This window comes from Vidua chalybeata, chromosome 7, assembly GCF_026979565.1.
Source record: "Vidua chalybeata isolate OUT-0048 chromosome 7, bVidCha1 merged haplotype, whole genome shotgun sequence".
Taxonomy (NCBI): domain Eukaryota; kingdom Metazoa; phylum Chordata; class Aves; order Passeriformes; family Viduidae; genus Vidua; species Vidua chalybeata.
Genome location: NC_071536.1, coordinates 23,335,408 through 23,348,784, shown reverse-complemented (window position 1 = coordinate 23,348,784; position 13,377 = coordinate 23,335,408). Strand labels below are relative to the sequence as shown.

At 58.7% G+C, this 13,377-nt stretch overlaps 2 protein-coding genes across 8 annotated transcripts; one reads left to right on the top strand and one right to left on the bottom strand.

Moving 5' to 3' along the window:
- Positions 1–24: 24 nt before the first annotated feature.
- ZFAND2B (zinc finger AN1-type containing 2B) lies at positions 25–5,851 on the top strand. Of its 5 annotated transcripts, none has more exons than XM_053948212.1 (10): positions 25–117; positions 864–958; positions 1,204–1,295; positions 1,365–1,518; positions 2,178–2,329; positions 2,784–2,891; positions 3,058–3,127; positions 3,660–3,736; positions 4,343–4,424; positions 4,684–5,851. In XM_053948212.1, the coding sequence occupies exons 1-10, from the start codon at positions 63–65 to the stop codon at positions 4,720–4,722; spliced, it is 924 nt and encodes a 307-aa protein (XP_053804187.1). In that variant the 5' UTR covers positions 25–62; the 3' UTR covers positions 4,723–5,851. The 5 variants fall into 5 exon arrangements, with proteins under 5 accessions (XP_053804187.1, XP_053804191.1, XP_053804189.1 ...); XM_053948213.1 differs by lacking the exon at positions 25–117 and adding an exon at positions 417–742; XM_053948216.1 differs by lacking the exon at positions 1,204–1,295 and having other exon boundaries at positions 1,387–1,518; positions 4,346–4,424.
- Positions 5,852–6,151: 300 nt separating this feature from the next.
- ABCB6 (ATP binding cassette subfamily B member 6 (Langereis blood group)) lies at positions 6,152–13,336 on the bottom strand. 3 transcript variants are annotated; one of them, XM_053948194.1, is made up of 20 exons: positions 13,009–13,336; positions 11,611–12,142; positions 10,927–11,064; positions 10,450–10,639; positions 10,150–10,242; positions 9,703–9,895; positions 9,492–9,613; positions 9,300–9,409; positions 9,166–9,231; positions 8,907–9,032; positions 8,742–8,818; positions 8,574–8,637; positions 8,400–8,485; positions 8,253–8,310; positions 7,976–8,080; positions 7,409–7,583; positions 7,014–7,126; positions 6,810–6,904; positions 6,558–6,626; positions 6,152–6,468 (listed from the first exon to the last, which is right to left on the bottom strand). In XM_053948194.1, exons 2-20 carry the CDS (start codon positions 12,124–12,126, stop codon positions 6,342–6,344), a joined length of 2,523 nt encoding a protein of 840 aa, XP_053804169.1. In that variant the 5' UTR covers positions 12,127–12,142; positions 13,009–13,336; the 3' UTR covers positions 6,152–6,341. The 3 variants fall into 3 exon arrangements, with proteins under 3 accessions (XP_053804169.1, XP_053804170.1, XP_053804171.1); XM_053948195.1 differs by lacking the exon at positions 13,009–13,336 and adding an exon at positions 12,782–12,871; XM_053948196.1 differs by lacking the exons at positions 6,152–6,468; positions 6,558–6,626; positions 6,810–6,904 and having other exon boundaries at positions 7,019–7,126; positions 7,467–7,583.
- Positions 13,337–13,377: the final 41 nt, after the last annotated feature.

Genomic DNA, 13,377 nt, shown 5'->3' with positions numbered 1-13,377 from the left:
CCGCCTTGTGACGCCCCGCCGGAAGCGGGCGTGGCGGGGCCGCCGGTGGCGGCAGTGCCGCCATGGAATTCCCGGACCTGGGCGCGCACTGCTCCTGGCCCGCCTGCCAGCGCCTGGGTGAGCGCCGGGGGAACCCGGGGGGGGTGGGCACGGCTCGCACGTCGGCGAGACGGCCGCGGTCTTGGGCCTGGACGGCACGGAGCGGGCAGTCCGGCCTGCGGGGGGGCGGCGCCGGGCTCCCGCTCGCTGGCGGGGCTTGAAGGGCGGGACGTGTCGCCCGTGCTGCCCATGCCGAAGGGGTCCCGATCCTTCCGGCTCCCCGCGGGCACCCCGCTAGGGCGGGGCTGGCTGTCCGTGCCGCTAGACCGGGTTTCCGTCGGTGGCTCTGTCCAGGTACGCGGCTCTACCCTGGTGCGCATTGGCTCTTGCCCGGGAATAGCGGGGCAGGGCCCGGACAGGTACCCCACTGTCGGGCCTCGGTGCTGCAGGCTGGGGAGACTGCACGCGGCGGGGCCGCTGGGACCCGTCCATACCCCGGTTATCCCGATGGGCGAAGCCCGTAGCGACTGTGTCAGCATCACTTCCCACCGGTTTGAGGCCGGCAGCCCGCGGGGAGCTTGGTGTGATTCAGGATGCTACTCCTGATCTCGGGGACCACACGTTTTGAGGAGGAGCGCTGGGTATTTCTGAAGACGTGGCTATGGACCTGCAGCCCTTTTGTTTTCGTGCTGGGGGATGAGAGGTGCGGCCCTGGCTTTGCCGCAGGTCACTGTTTTGCCTTCGGGAAGTCGGGGAGGCCCCCGGGTTGCGGGTGGGCAATGCTGATCTCCATGCTCTCTGCCCATGCCATATCCTGGTCCTAGACTTCCTTCCCCTGAAGTGCGATGCCTGCGAGCAGATCTTCTGCACCGACCACATCGCTTATGCCCAGCATGACTGCACCTCTGCCTACAAGAAGGTAAGTGCAGGGAGCAGATCTCATCCACCCTCCTGCATGGAGCTGCTAAGCTTTTCTAGCCACCAATCATCATAATCTGTGGTGACTTTGGTCACTTGAGCAGTCCCCCTTGGGATGTGTACTGAGTCTGAAGATGTACCTGAAAGCCAGGATCTACATCTCAGTGCCACAAACATCCAGCCCTTCCTTTCCTACTGGGTGAAGTGGTTTGGGCATCTTCCAACCACACCATCTTCCTTTCCTAGAGTGTATGTCTGTGCCTCTGCACCTGCTGTGCAAGCTGGTTGGAGGGTCATGAGCAGGATCTCAAACTGCAGTTGAAACTGTGGAAGCCATGGTAGGCAGGTCCTGAAAGGGAGAAAGATGACTGTGCAACACTCAAGGTTGCCTGGCTACCTGCTCCCAGCTCCCTTTTGTTGTCTCTGCAGGATGTGCAGGTCCCAGTGTGTCCCCTCTGCAACACCCCAGTCCCTGTGAGGCGGGGGGAAATGCCTGATGTTGTGGTGGGTGAGCACATTGACCGTGACTGCAAGTCTGACCCTGCACAACGTAAGCGCAAGGTATGTACTGTGTGGCTGTGCCAGGTGAGCTCTGCCAGGTCTCTGATAGAGCCTGGCAAAGGATGAAAACAAAACAGATTCAGCCCTGCCTGGTGCTATCTCTGGCACAGGCTGATCCAGGGAGGATTGGTGAGTTGGAGGTGTGAGCATCTGCAGGGCTCTGTGGAGGCTGTTGGGGGAGCAAGGTGGTTATGGAGTAGGGCTGGGCAGCCAGCTGGGACATACGGATGGTGAACTGCATGCTGCTATTAGGAAAATGCAATTGGCAATTAGCTACCCCATCTTGCTAGGAGATTAAATTGCTGCAGGGAGCTGGCCTTGCAGGAATCCAGCCCGGTAGTAGCTGGAATACCCTGGGCTATCCCCACTGCACTGGCATGGAAGGCAGGAGTCCCTGGGCAAAGCACTCTTTCTCCTGCTATGCATTCTGTGGTTGTGGAGACTCTTGTCTATGGAGACTGAGGTACCAGTGAATTCCTAATGAACTATCTAAAGAAATTATTCAGAGACATCTAAGAAAGTATTCAGAGACAAATTTCAGTGCCTTGCAGAAGATAACACTGGTGGGGAAGGGTGGTCTCTGCCCAGGGCCTGGCATGGAGAGAAGGGACAGCCCCACAGCATGTGCTTCTTTTCACCACTGCTGTGTCATCTTTCAGATCTTCACCAACAAGTGTTTGAAGCCTGGCTGCAAGCAGAAGGAGATGATGAAGGTGATCTGTGACCAGTGCCACAAGAACTACTGCCTCAAGCACCGGCACCCCCTGGACCATGACTGCAGTGGGGCAGGGCATCCCCTTTCCAAAGCAGGGTGAGGGCCTGAGAACAGACAGGCTGGGAGGGGTGGGGCTGTGTTTGCCAAACTGGGGATAGGGAAGAAGCCCAGCTCATCCTGACCCATTGTCTGGGACAGCTGCATTCTCACCCTCCCTGCCCTGTGTGCCAGGGTGTCCTCCTGCAGCACCAAGCACACCAGTATACATAGCCTCTCCTGCAGCAAAAGCTGTCAGTACTGCCTGCTGACTGCTTTGCTCTTGCTTTTTTCCCAGCCCCTTATTCTGTAGCCAATGGTTTCTGCCTGTCCTGGTACAGGGTTTTAGGGAGAGAAACAGCAATTGAAACTCTTGGGAATAACAGCCACAACATGGGAGGAAGAGGAGCCAGGGAGGTGTCTCACTTATCCAGCTTGATATCCCAAGGTGTTCAATGCCTAGGAATTGCTCACAATGGTAAACAGTTTCTCACAGGTGCCCTGTCTGTCCTAGGCATGCTGCAGTTACCAGAGCCCAGGCATCTTCCTCCAAAATAGTGACTGCATCAAGCAGCGGAGCTGCGCGGCCAGCAGACAGCTCCTCTTCCCTGGCCTGTGCCAGGTAAGGTGATGGCCTGACTTGTAATTCTGAGGTGGGCATGACCAGGCTCATTTTGGCTCTCTGTGGAATGCCAGAGTAACAGCTCCTTTCTTGTACCTCAGCAGGACTAATAGTCATACTAGGGCTCCCTGCCTTGACAATAATGCAGCTTTTCTTCTGCTTGCAGGGGAGGCAGAGCAGCTGCGTCGCAGAGTCGCAGCACCTCCCCTCCAGCTGTCATGCTGCAGAATGGGCTGGTAAGTGGCTTGGCCTGGCCATTTGGGGTGGTTTCTGTGCCCTCTAGGAAGTGACTGCAGCACATGCTTTCTAGCCCACACTCTGTAGGTGACTGTGCTCCCAGCTGTGTCTTCCCTGGCAGACAGTGATCTTGAATGCTCTGTGGGAAATCAGAGCTTGCTCTTGTACCTGCGAATGACAGCTCTCAGCTGTGCTTGGTGCTTAGCTTTCCTCAAAGGGACAAAGTGCACCAGCCATTTTCCTTGGGTGTTGTCTTTCTGTAGTACAAGCAAAGGCTGGAGGAGACTGGAAGTTGCTTTCCACTGGTATTCCTGGCATACTCCTGCATTAGCAAGCAGGGATGTGTCCCCTTGGGCAGGGGGAGAGCACCGCTGGTCTGTCAGAGCTCCAGTTTTTCACCTTGGCTTGTCTGGTCTCCTGGAGAGAAGATTTGCCCACCTTTGGCCAGGAAAGACTACCTACTACATGTGCTTCAGGGCTGCCTCATGCCCCCCACCCTGGCCAAGCTGGTGACAAGGTGTTTTGTTTCAGAGCGAGGAAGAGGCACTGCAGCGAGCTCTGGAGATGTCCCTGGCAGAGTCGGCACGCAGCTCAGCACAGCAGCCCAGGTACAGCCCCAAAACACGTGGTGTGGTGTGTTGTGCACCCATCCTGTGTGTGAAAGGTGCCTGGGGAAGTATCATGTGGCTCTGGGATAACATTCCTCTCAGCACGTGTTTCCATATGATGCCTCTCTGGCTAACAGGGAAAAAAAGGAAGAGTCCAGAGCCAATAGGGAACTCTGTTCAGCAAGCAAGCCCTCAGCCCTAGGGGTGATGGTAGGGGACAGTGACTGACACACAGAGTAGGGCAAACCATTGTCTGACCACTTATCAGCTAGTGGGTTTGGCTGGAGCGTGATAGGTGGATTAGGGGTGTTCATGGAGGACACCCAGGAACTCATGTCCCCAGGCACAGTGCCCAGTGCTGCTAAAAGCACCATCGTACTGATTGGACTTAACATGGCTCTCCTTGGTCCAGATTTCTGGCTGCCAGCCCTAGCTGGATCCTCTGCTCCCTCCCCAGCCCCTTGCCTGTTCAAAGTTATCCTCAGTTGCTCCCTGCCTTAAGATATGCTGAGGGGTTGCAGTGAGATGCTGATACCTAGAAGGGCTCTGAACACTCAGCCCATGAGCCTGAGGGAGGCTGAGGCACACAATGCACCACTGTCCCAGCAGCACACAGGAGGAGGAGGATCTGGCACTGGCCCAGGCACTGTCAGCGAGTGAAGCCGAGTACCAGCAGTCGCAGCGGCAGGTGAGTGAGGCTGGCTCTGCGCTGTTGTGAGGTTGATCCTGGCCTAGCTGTTTGAGGGAGGGGTCCTCCCTGGGTTCTGCTTACTCTGGGCTCTGTCTAGCCTGGGTTTCCTCACCAGGAGGGCAACTCAGCCTGGGGCAGTGGCAGCATCACTGCTGAGCAGACATCTCTGGGAACTTGAGCACTGGATGTGCCCTCTTGTAGGAGAGAGGAAGAAGTCTGCTTGCCCTTGCTCACTGAGTGCTTCTTTCTGTTCCAGGCGCACAGTTCAAAGCCATCAAACTGCAGCATGTCGTAGGCAGGTGAGGCGGGGTGTGCCAGCGGGCACAGGAACCTGCTTGTGACCCAAGGAGCGGCTCTGGCCTCCCACATGGATGCCGTGGGGTTCTGGCCTGGACACTGGTACCAAGAGACTCTTGCCAAGGACAGCTCATCTCCCTGGGAGCTGTAAGCAACCAAATATACACTCACACTTCAGCCCTAGTACCTATATAAAATTAGTGCAGCAAATTGCTGATGCTCCTGGGGAGGTGAAGACTGTACAGGACGGGGCTGGTACACACCAAAGTAAGCAGCAGCCCAGGTCTGCACTTCCCTGCAGTTGCCACAGCCATGTCCCAACACTGCCAGGACTGTGGGGCAAGGGCAGAGCTGTGTGGGGACATCTCACATGCTCAGACATACAGCTGGGATGTAGCTGCCTTCTGTCGTTGGGGGCTGGATTCCATGCTCTGGGAAGGGCTGTGCCGGCCCCTCAGCAAAGAGCAAATGTGGCTGGAATGGTCTCTTGCCTGGGCGTGGCATGGATGAATGTACAGCCTCCCAGCCGTGTGAAAGCAGCCGCCTCCCTGCTGTTTGCATGTACAAGAGCACGTTGGACCTTACCCTGCTCGGCTGGGGCACAAGACCTCTCTGAGACTGAATAGAGCTGCATTTCCTTTCTGGTTTAATATAATAAGTAACCTTGGCAGTGACTTGAATGGCAGCGTCGCTCATATGGGGTGGTTGCAGTTGTCTTCCTGCTGCCCTAAACTTAAAACAGGGCCCTGTTTAAATGCTGCTGGGGTAGGAATGCCTCCCTTCTTCCAGTTGTGTTGCTGGGGATCCCCTCCTGGATAGCAATAGCACAGAACCCCTCCTTACAGACAAAGCCCTGAGCCTATAGCCTGTTTGGGCAGAGGGGATTTATCCTGCTGGCCTCTTGCAGGGGGTCTGCAGCCATGCAGAGCTGTGCTGCTTTCCCACCTGCTGCTGTAACCGTTCCTGCCTGCAGGGCTGTGCCTGGTTCTGCAGGACTGGGCTGTCCTGCTTTGAGCAGCTGAGGGAGGGGGGTTCAGGCTGGGTCCAGAGATTGTGGAGACTTGTCAAAGTGCTGCTTGGGAGAAAATAAAAGCATAGCACAAGGTACAGAGGTACCTGAGGCAGCAGTCACTTGGTGTCCAGCCCAGAGTGGCACATCTCTGTGGAAGGTGGTTGAAGTGGGGGGGCACATAGGGGTGAGGGCAGACCAGCTGCCCTGCTCTTCCACTGCTGTTGGGATGCAGACCCCTGCCCCCTCATCACCAGTGAGCATGGAGCAGGTGCTGACAGCCTGCTCAACCCCTTGCCCACCTAAGCCCAAGGAGCTCAACCTTGTGGCAGAGCTGCCAGTTGACCCAAGGGCACAGGCACTAATCCTGCCTGCCCCTACCAAGAGGCACGTACCCTGCCCAGAGCACACAGGCACGGACCTGGGAAGGACCTGGTTTAAGAAATTACACAACAGCAAAACAAACATGTACAAATGTAGTGGAGTGTCCAACCAAGCCCCTGCAGCTCTAGGGCAGACAAGGCCTTTGCCTGCAGCCAGCAAAAGACTCCTAGGCAATGTGGGGGCCTGGACCCAAGTCAGCGTCACAGCCAAACTCCTGGTCGTGTTCATGATGCTTTCTTGCTGCTCTGGGGCTTCTCAGTTTGGTGCTCCTTGCTCTCGCCCTCGTCCCCAGTCTGCTGCTGCAGCCACATGCCAGCGTACACACCACCCTTTTGCAGCAGCTCCTCATGCCTGTGAGGAGAGCAGAGGGATGCAGGGTCCTGATCTGGTCCCAGAGCCAAGGAGGAGATTCCCTCCCCCAGCTCTCCCCTTGTGCTCACCTCCCTCGCTCCACAATGTGCCCATCCTTAAGCACCAGGATCTGGTCTGCGCCTACCACAGTGGAGAGCCTGCAGGGAAAAGCAGGTGTTACCCTGAGTTGGGTGGGAGAGGGTTCCTGAGGGTTTGCACAGTGCCAGGAGATGCAACCCCAGGGGCTCTCACCTCCTTAGCAGGGGGCAGGTCTGTGTGCCCCTCTTGTGTGTGGGGTCTGGCCAGCACCTCCTGGATCAGCCCTTTCCCCTTGTCCCTACCTGTGTGCAACAACAATGGTGGTGTGGTGGGCGCAGACCTTGGCCAGAGAAGCCTGGATGTTCCTCTCAGTCTCTGTGTCAAGTGCAGATGTGGCCTGCAAGGTGAGACACAACATGAGGAAGGGATAGAGGTCGTGTGGGCAGCTGCTAGGCATGGGGCTGCTGCAGAGCTGGGTAAGGCTAGGCTGGGGCCACTGCTGTTACCTCATCCAGCAGGATGATGTGGGGACCCTTCAGGATGGTGCGTGCGATGGCAACACGCTGCTTCTCACCCCCGCTCAGCTTCAAACCCCGCTCTCCCACCTGGGTGTTGTATCCTGCAGCCACAAGAGCAGAAACATGATATGCTGGTGCTCTCTGAAATGGAGATGGGGACCTGCTGCCCTGGGAGGTCCTGCTGCAACCACACAGCCACGTGGTGGAGCCTCAGCTTATCCCTGTCCAGGGGCTGATCTAGCCCTGGAAAGAAGGCAGGGAAAGGCAAAGCAAGACACGAAGTCATGCAGGTGTCTCCATAGGAGATGTCACCCAAGGATACCTGTGGGGGCAACCAGAAGGTCTTAGGGACCATGGGATGGCAGGAACTGCAGGGGTCTCACCATCAGGAAAAGAAAGGATACGGTCGTGGATGTCAGCAGCCCGGGCTGCCTCCTGTACCTCCTGGTCAGTGGCCAGGATCCGTCCATAGCGGATATTGTTGGCGATGGTGTCGTTGAAGAGCACCGTGTCCTGGGGCACCACCCCAATGTGAGCACGCAGCGAAGCCTGCTTCACCTGGGAGGCAGGGGAGAGGGCTCAGGCAGACCCACACCAAATTCAAAGATCCCTCCAAAACCCAATCCTACCCTCAGCCATGAGCCCCATTCCTTGCAAGATACGTGCTGTAGGGTCACCCTGCACCAAAGGCTCAGCTGCATCTCCACTCTGCAGTGGGGAGCCCTAACAGTGCCCTAGTCCTTCCCAGGGAGCCCCAGTCAGCATTTCAGCCTCTGGGGTCCCGGAGTCATTCTGCCACTTCTGGCACAGCCGTCAGCCTGCAAAGGGGCTGTGGGGGCTGCATGCTCACCCCTGCCCTGGCGAGGTGCTGGTGCCTGCACTGAGCAGTGCTGCAAGGCCCAGATGAGCTGGTATGTCCTCCCCGGTCCTTGGAGGCCCTTTCCCCTCACCTGGGAGATGTCCTGCCCATCAATGCGGATGCAGCCACCCTGTACATCGTAGAAGCGGAAGAGCAGACGGATGATGGTGCTCTTTCCAGAGCCTGAAGGTCCCACCTACACAAAAAGGAAGAGGGACTTGGAGATGGCAAATTCCCAGCTGCTGGAGGCCAGGGGCTGGACAGGAAATGGCTGGTCCTGCTGGGGGCTGTTCTTCCCACCTTCACATTTTCCAGCCTCTCTACCCCCATCCTTCCCTCCCATAGTGAACTCACAGTCCCGCTCTCACCAGAGCCAGGGTCTGTCCAGGCATCACAGAGAAAGAGACATCCTGCAGGATTTCCTTCCTGGAAGAGGGACATGGAGAGGGGCTCAGGGCCACTCCATGGCCCCACATCCCTATAGCAGGTCCCACCCTGTGCCCAGTACCCCATACCCATCCATGTAGCTGAAGTGCACGTTCTCAAACTCAATCTGCCCAGCCTCCAAGCGCAGGTCACTAGCGTTCACCACATCCTTCACCTGTCGAAGTAGAGGCTCAGGCTCAGAGCCAGCCAATCCCCAGGGTAGGCCCAGTCAGTGAGCAAGGTCCAGGAAAGGTGGCACCCACCTCCTGCTCCTCGTGAAAGAGTTCAAACATATTTTCCATGTCCACAAAGGAATTCTGGATCATCCTGAAGAGGGCAAAGACCAGAGAAAAGGGTTTGGGGGAACACATACCGACCCAGTTACCCATGGAGAGGGGGACACCAGGCACTTCCACACCTCCCAGCATTACCTATAGTAAGTCCCGAACCAGTTGAGTGGCGTGTAGAGCTGTATTATGTAGGTGCCAAAGAGGACAAAATCCCCCACCTGGAAGGGACAGGGTATAGGGGTCTGTAATCACCAGCCCCAGGGCCCCACCTGAGCAGGGGTCTGCAGAAGCTGGTACCAGCCTTACCTGCAGCTTGTTTTCAGTGACAAAGTAGGCACAGAGCAGGGACCCTGCCAGCAGCCCCAGGCCAATGACCAGGTTCTGGGTCTGGTTGAGGAGGCCCAGCGAGGCACTGACCTTCCACTCTGAGACCTGGAAGAGAAAGTCCTGGGGGATGCTGCTGCCTCCAAACAAGACCCATGGTGATCTCCATCATCCCCAAAGGTGCCTGTGAGGTTTGGCTTCTTCCCCCTTGGTGCCCCTAAAGGTGCTGAGCACCCCGTACCTGGTACTTGACAATGGCATCATTAAAGCGGTTCACCTCATAGCTTTCTGCATTGTAGTACTTCACCTACAGGAGCAGAGCTGGTATCAGCACCCAAGCAGTACTCAGTGACCCCCCTGCAACTCTTACAGTACCGTCTCAAAATTGAGGAGTGAGTCCACGGCCCGCGACTTGGCCTCATTGTCCCGCGTGTTCATGTCCCGACGGTACTTGGTTCTCCACTCAGTGATGAAGATGGTCAGAGCTGTGGACAGGAGGAAGCTGCATTGCAAGGCTCCTGCCACCCCACAGCCTGGCAGCCCTGCACCGTGAGTCCCCCCACTCACTCAGGTACAGGCTCATACACACGAAGATGATGAGGCCAAACCAAGCGCTGAAGACCGAGGTGAAGTAAACTATGCTGATGACAATATCCGCAATGGTGGGGACAATGCTGAAGATGATGTAGCTGGGGTGTGGGAGGAGAGATGGGGCATCAGCCCAGCTCGGTGGGGCTGCCCAGCCAACCCCCCCCACCCACCACAGGCACACTCTGACCTGAGCAGGCTGTTGATGCTGCTGGTGCCCCGGTCCACGCTACGCAGGACCTCACCAGTGCGACGCCCCAGGTGCCAACGCAGGGACAGCCCGTGCAGGTGGGCAAAGAGCTGCACCTGCACCTGCCTGTTGGTGAACTGCTGCACCCACACCCACAGAAAGGTGCGCAGGTTGCTCACAAAGCCAGTGGAGCCTGCAGGGCAACGTGGAAAGGTCAACCGAGATCAACTCCACTGGGGCATGCAGAAGACTTCCAAAAGTCCAGCTGGGAAAGGGGGATTTGGGATGAAGCCCACTCACTCCCCCTAACCTGGGACCAGCCCAGGTTGCTGATTCCAAGAGAGCAGCAGTGATGGGGCATATAGGCTTCCCTGGCCACCCCAGCACTGGTATGATGTGCCCAATATAATCTCTCATCAGTGCTCCATCCTTCCCAATGGTCCTTACCAGCACCTCCACCTTGCAGGAACTTCAGCCCCACATAGCTGCAGACAGTCCAGGCCAGGGTGTGCCAGGGAGCACCAACTGTCAGCTCATTCACTGTGGGAAGTGTGCCACGGGTCAGGATGGAGGGACAGGGAGCATCCCAGGGTGCCTGTGGGAACCAGCCCCAGCACCCAGTGCTGGACCCTGACCCCCTGGATTCTGCTCCTGCCAAACACCTGCAACCCTCCAGGTCACCTTAACACCCCCCAGAACTTGATGAGGCTGTGGCGAGCCTCACACACCACGCTCCAGGTGCCTCACCAATGTTCTTGTAGTAGATGGGGACGAAGACATTGATGGCCCGCTCCAGCCCCATGAGTGCCATGCAGAACAGCACAAGCCCCTGCAGCAGGTGGTTGCCCCTCGGCCACATGTATGGCACCAGCAGCCGCAGCTTCCTCTGGAAATCCTTCCAGGTGGAGGTGGTCCTGCTGGCATCAGTCAGGAGTGGCTGGGGGAGAGCAGACCAAGGAGTCATTGCCCTGGCAATGCCCTGCCCCAATCCAGCTGGCAGTGGTCCTGGGCAACACCCCAAGAAAACCAGCTCCACTCCAGAGTGCTCACTCCATCCTCCAAACAGGGCTGCATCCTAGTGATATCAAGCAGGGAGATTGGGCAGTCCTAAACCGTGTCCTCCCACATCTCACAAAGATGCTGATCCCAGGACAGCTCTATTTCCATTTTATCCCCAGCTCCTTCCTGGCCATATCCTAAAACTGCTTCAGTTCCAGGACTCACCTGGCTGTTCTCCACATCCCGCTCCTCCTCATTGATTAGCAGCATGTAGGGCTTGTGGGGTAGCCCCGGGGCCTTCATGCCCAGGATGAAGAGCATGAATGTGCAGGTGTAACGCAGCAGCCAGAAGCCAAACTGCACCTGAATGGAGAGTTAAAGTTCAGCATCTCAGCTGGCCCCCAGCACAACCCTGAGCATGGGATGGGTGTGATCTGAGAGAGACAATGAGCAGAGCATGGGGATGGGGTGCAGTGTGCCAGGGGACACCCCATGCAGCTCAGTGGTAGTCCCTGGTTGAGCACAGCACCTCAGACAGGCAGCACCCAGACTTCGTCCTTCCTCCCCATATCATCTGGCTCCATGCCCTCTGCACCTCAAGGTGCACTTACCCTGAGGGGTACACGGAGGCAAAGGGCTGTGGGAAGCAGGGAAACACCCCTACTTCTGCACCTGGGTCTGGGCCAGGTAGAAGCAGACCTGGGTGGGGCATGGAGAGATGTGGGAACATGGAGAGATGTGTGATAACTGGGCTTGGGACTGAAATGTCTGGCAGGTTTGTGGGTGCAACCCAGAACTGTATACACCCTGGGCATGGCAGGTGACATGCCATGCATACTCCATCCCCACACCATAATTCTGCAGTCCCTCCCACCTCCAAAAGTGCCTCATTCCCTTTCCCTAGCTCACCTTCTGGTTGGTGTCCTCCAGTGCCCACCACCACAGAGGGCTCCTCCAGCACACCAGGGTCAGGTTCTCAGCAGCAAAGGCCAGTGCCCAAAAGAGGAGGAGGACAGTGCCATGGCCCCGTGTTCGGTCATGGGCCAGCACTCGGGTATGCTCCAGCTGCAGGAGGGCAATGGCACAGCCCCAGCTGAGGGCCCAGAGGCAGGCATACAGCAACATATACCCGTAGAGCTGTCTCAGTCCCACTCCTTGCCACAGCAGCCCACCAAAGGGCTGCAGGGCCAGGAACAGGGACAGCAGGACCTGGCCACGGTAGAGGCGAGAGCGGGGAATGTACTTGGGCTCCATGGCACGGCTGAAGCGGGCGTAGCAGGCATACTGCAGGGCACCCAGCAAAAGGCAGACGCTCAGCAGTACCGATGGCACCAACGTGAAGAAGAAACAGGGCTGGAAGCCCTGCTGGACCCAGGCCTGGGTGATGGAGTTGTTGCCCTCACAGTAGCCCCCCAGCACAGCCATCCTGGCAGGTCACCAGCTGTGGAGAGAAGAGAGCCCGTGGCAGGGTTTCAGGATGAGCTGTGGTACCAGCTGCACAGAGAGACTCACAGTGGGGTGGCATGGCCAAGCAGCAAAGGCCCTCACAGGGCAGGGGCAAGTACTGCCCGACATGGACACATGACACGCTGCATGCAGCACACACAAAGCAGTGCATGCAAGCAGGGCCAGCTTTGCATGAGGATGGCCATGAGCACCACACCTGCTGTGTGCCCTGGATGAGGGCACAACATTAGACTGGGCCCACCAGAGCCACTCGGGCCCCTGAGGATGCCCTCGGACACGAGAACAGCGGGAACCGCAGGGACAGGAAGGCAGAGTGAAGCTGGGAACGGTCTCAAGTGGGAGGGAGCAAAGGCGGTGATGCAGCGGCAGGGGCACAGGTGGGGGAGCGGGCGTGGATGTGGAGGATGCTCGGGGAACCGCGGGGCCGTGCAGCGGAGAGGCAAGGGCAAAGACAGGGACACATCAAGAAAAAACTCGCGGAGGGCGAGGCGGAGACCGCGCCGGGTGAATGCCCGGACGGTGCCGGCGCCGCTCAGGCCCGGGACAGGCGGCCGCGGCCCCGTCGCCGCCCTGTCGGCCCGGCCGCCCTGTCGGCCCCGCCGCGCCCGCTCACCTGTCCTGGGCCGCCGGCCTTGGCCCGGTCCGGGCCCTGTGCCCCGCGCCGTCGCCTGCCGCTGCCAGCCGGGCCCCAGCGCCGTTCCGCCCCGCCCCGCTCCCCGCCCCGCGCCGGCACCGCCGGCTCCTGCCCGCCCGCCTCCTTCCTGGCACCGGCACCGGCACCGCAACCCCTGCGTGTGTCCCTTCCCCGAGCCCCGGTGCCCAGCCCCGGGCGGCACGGACCTCCCTTGCGGCGCCGGGGATGGGGAGGGGTCGGTGCCGTGGGCCACACTCCCAGGCCGGTGGCCGCGGAGGGTCTCCGCCTCCGATGTGAGATGCCCCGCTCTCGCTTATCGCCGCCGCCAGCCCGGCCGTGCGGTGCCACGATAGCCCCAGGAGCCCCTGCGGGGCCTCCTGCCACAGAGGTCAGGCAGGACGGGGCACTGCCCTTACGGGGATAAATATAGCCCCTACTCCTCCCGTGGCTGCGACTACGCTCTTGGGAGCTCCCAGTACCGCCGGAGCAGTCGACAGGCTCCTCCCAGCCTTCTGCTGCCATCGCAGGCCAGGCCCGGGTGGGCTGCACAGAGCGAAGGGAGACTCGGACACAGG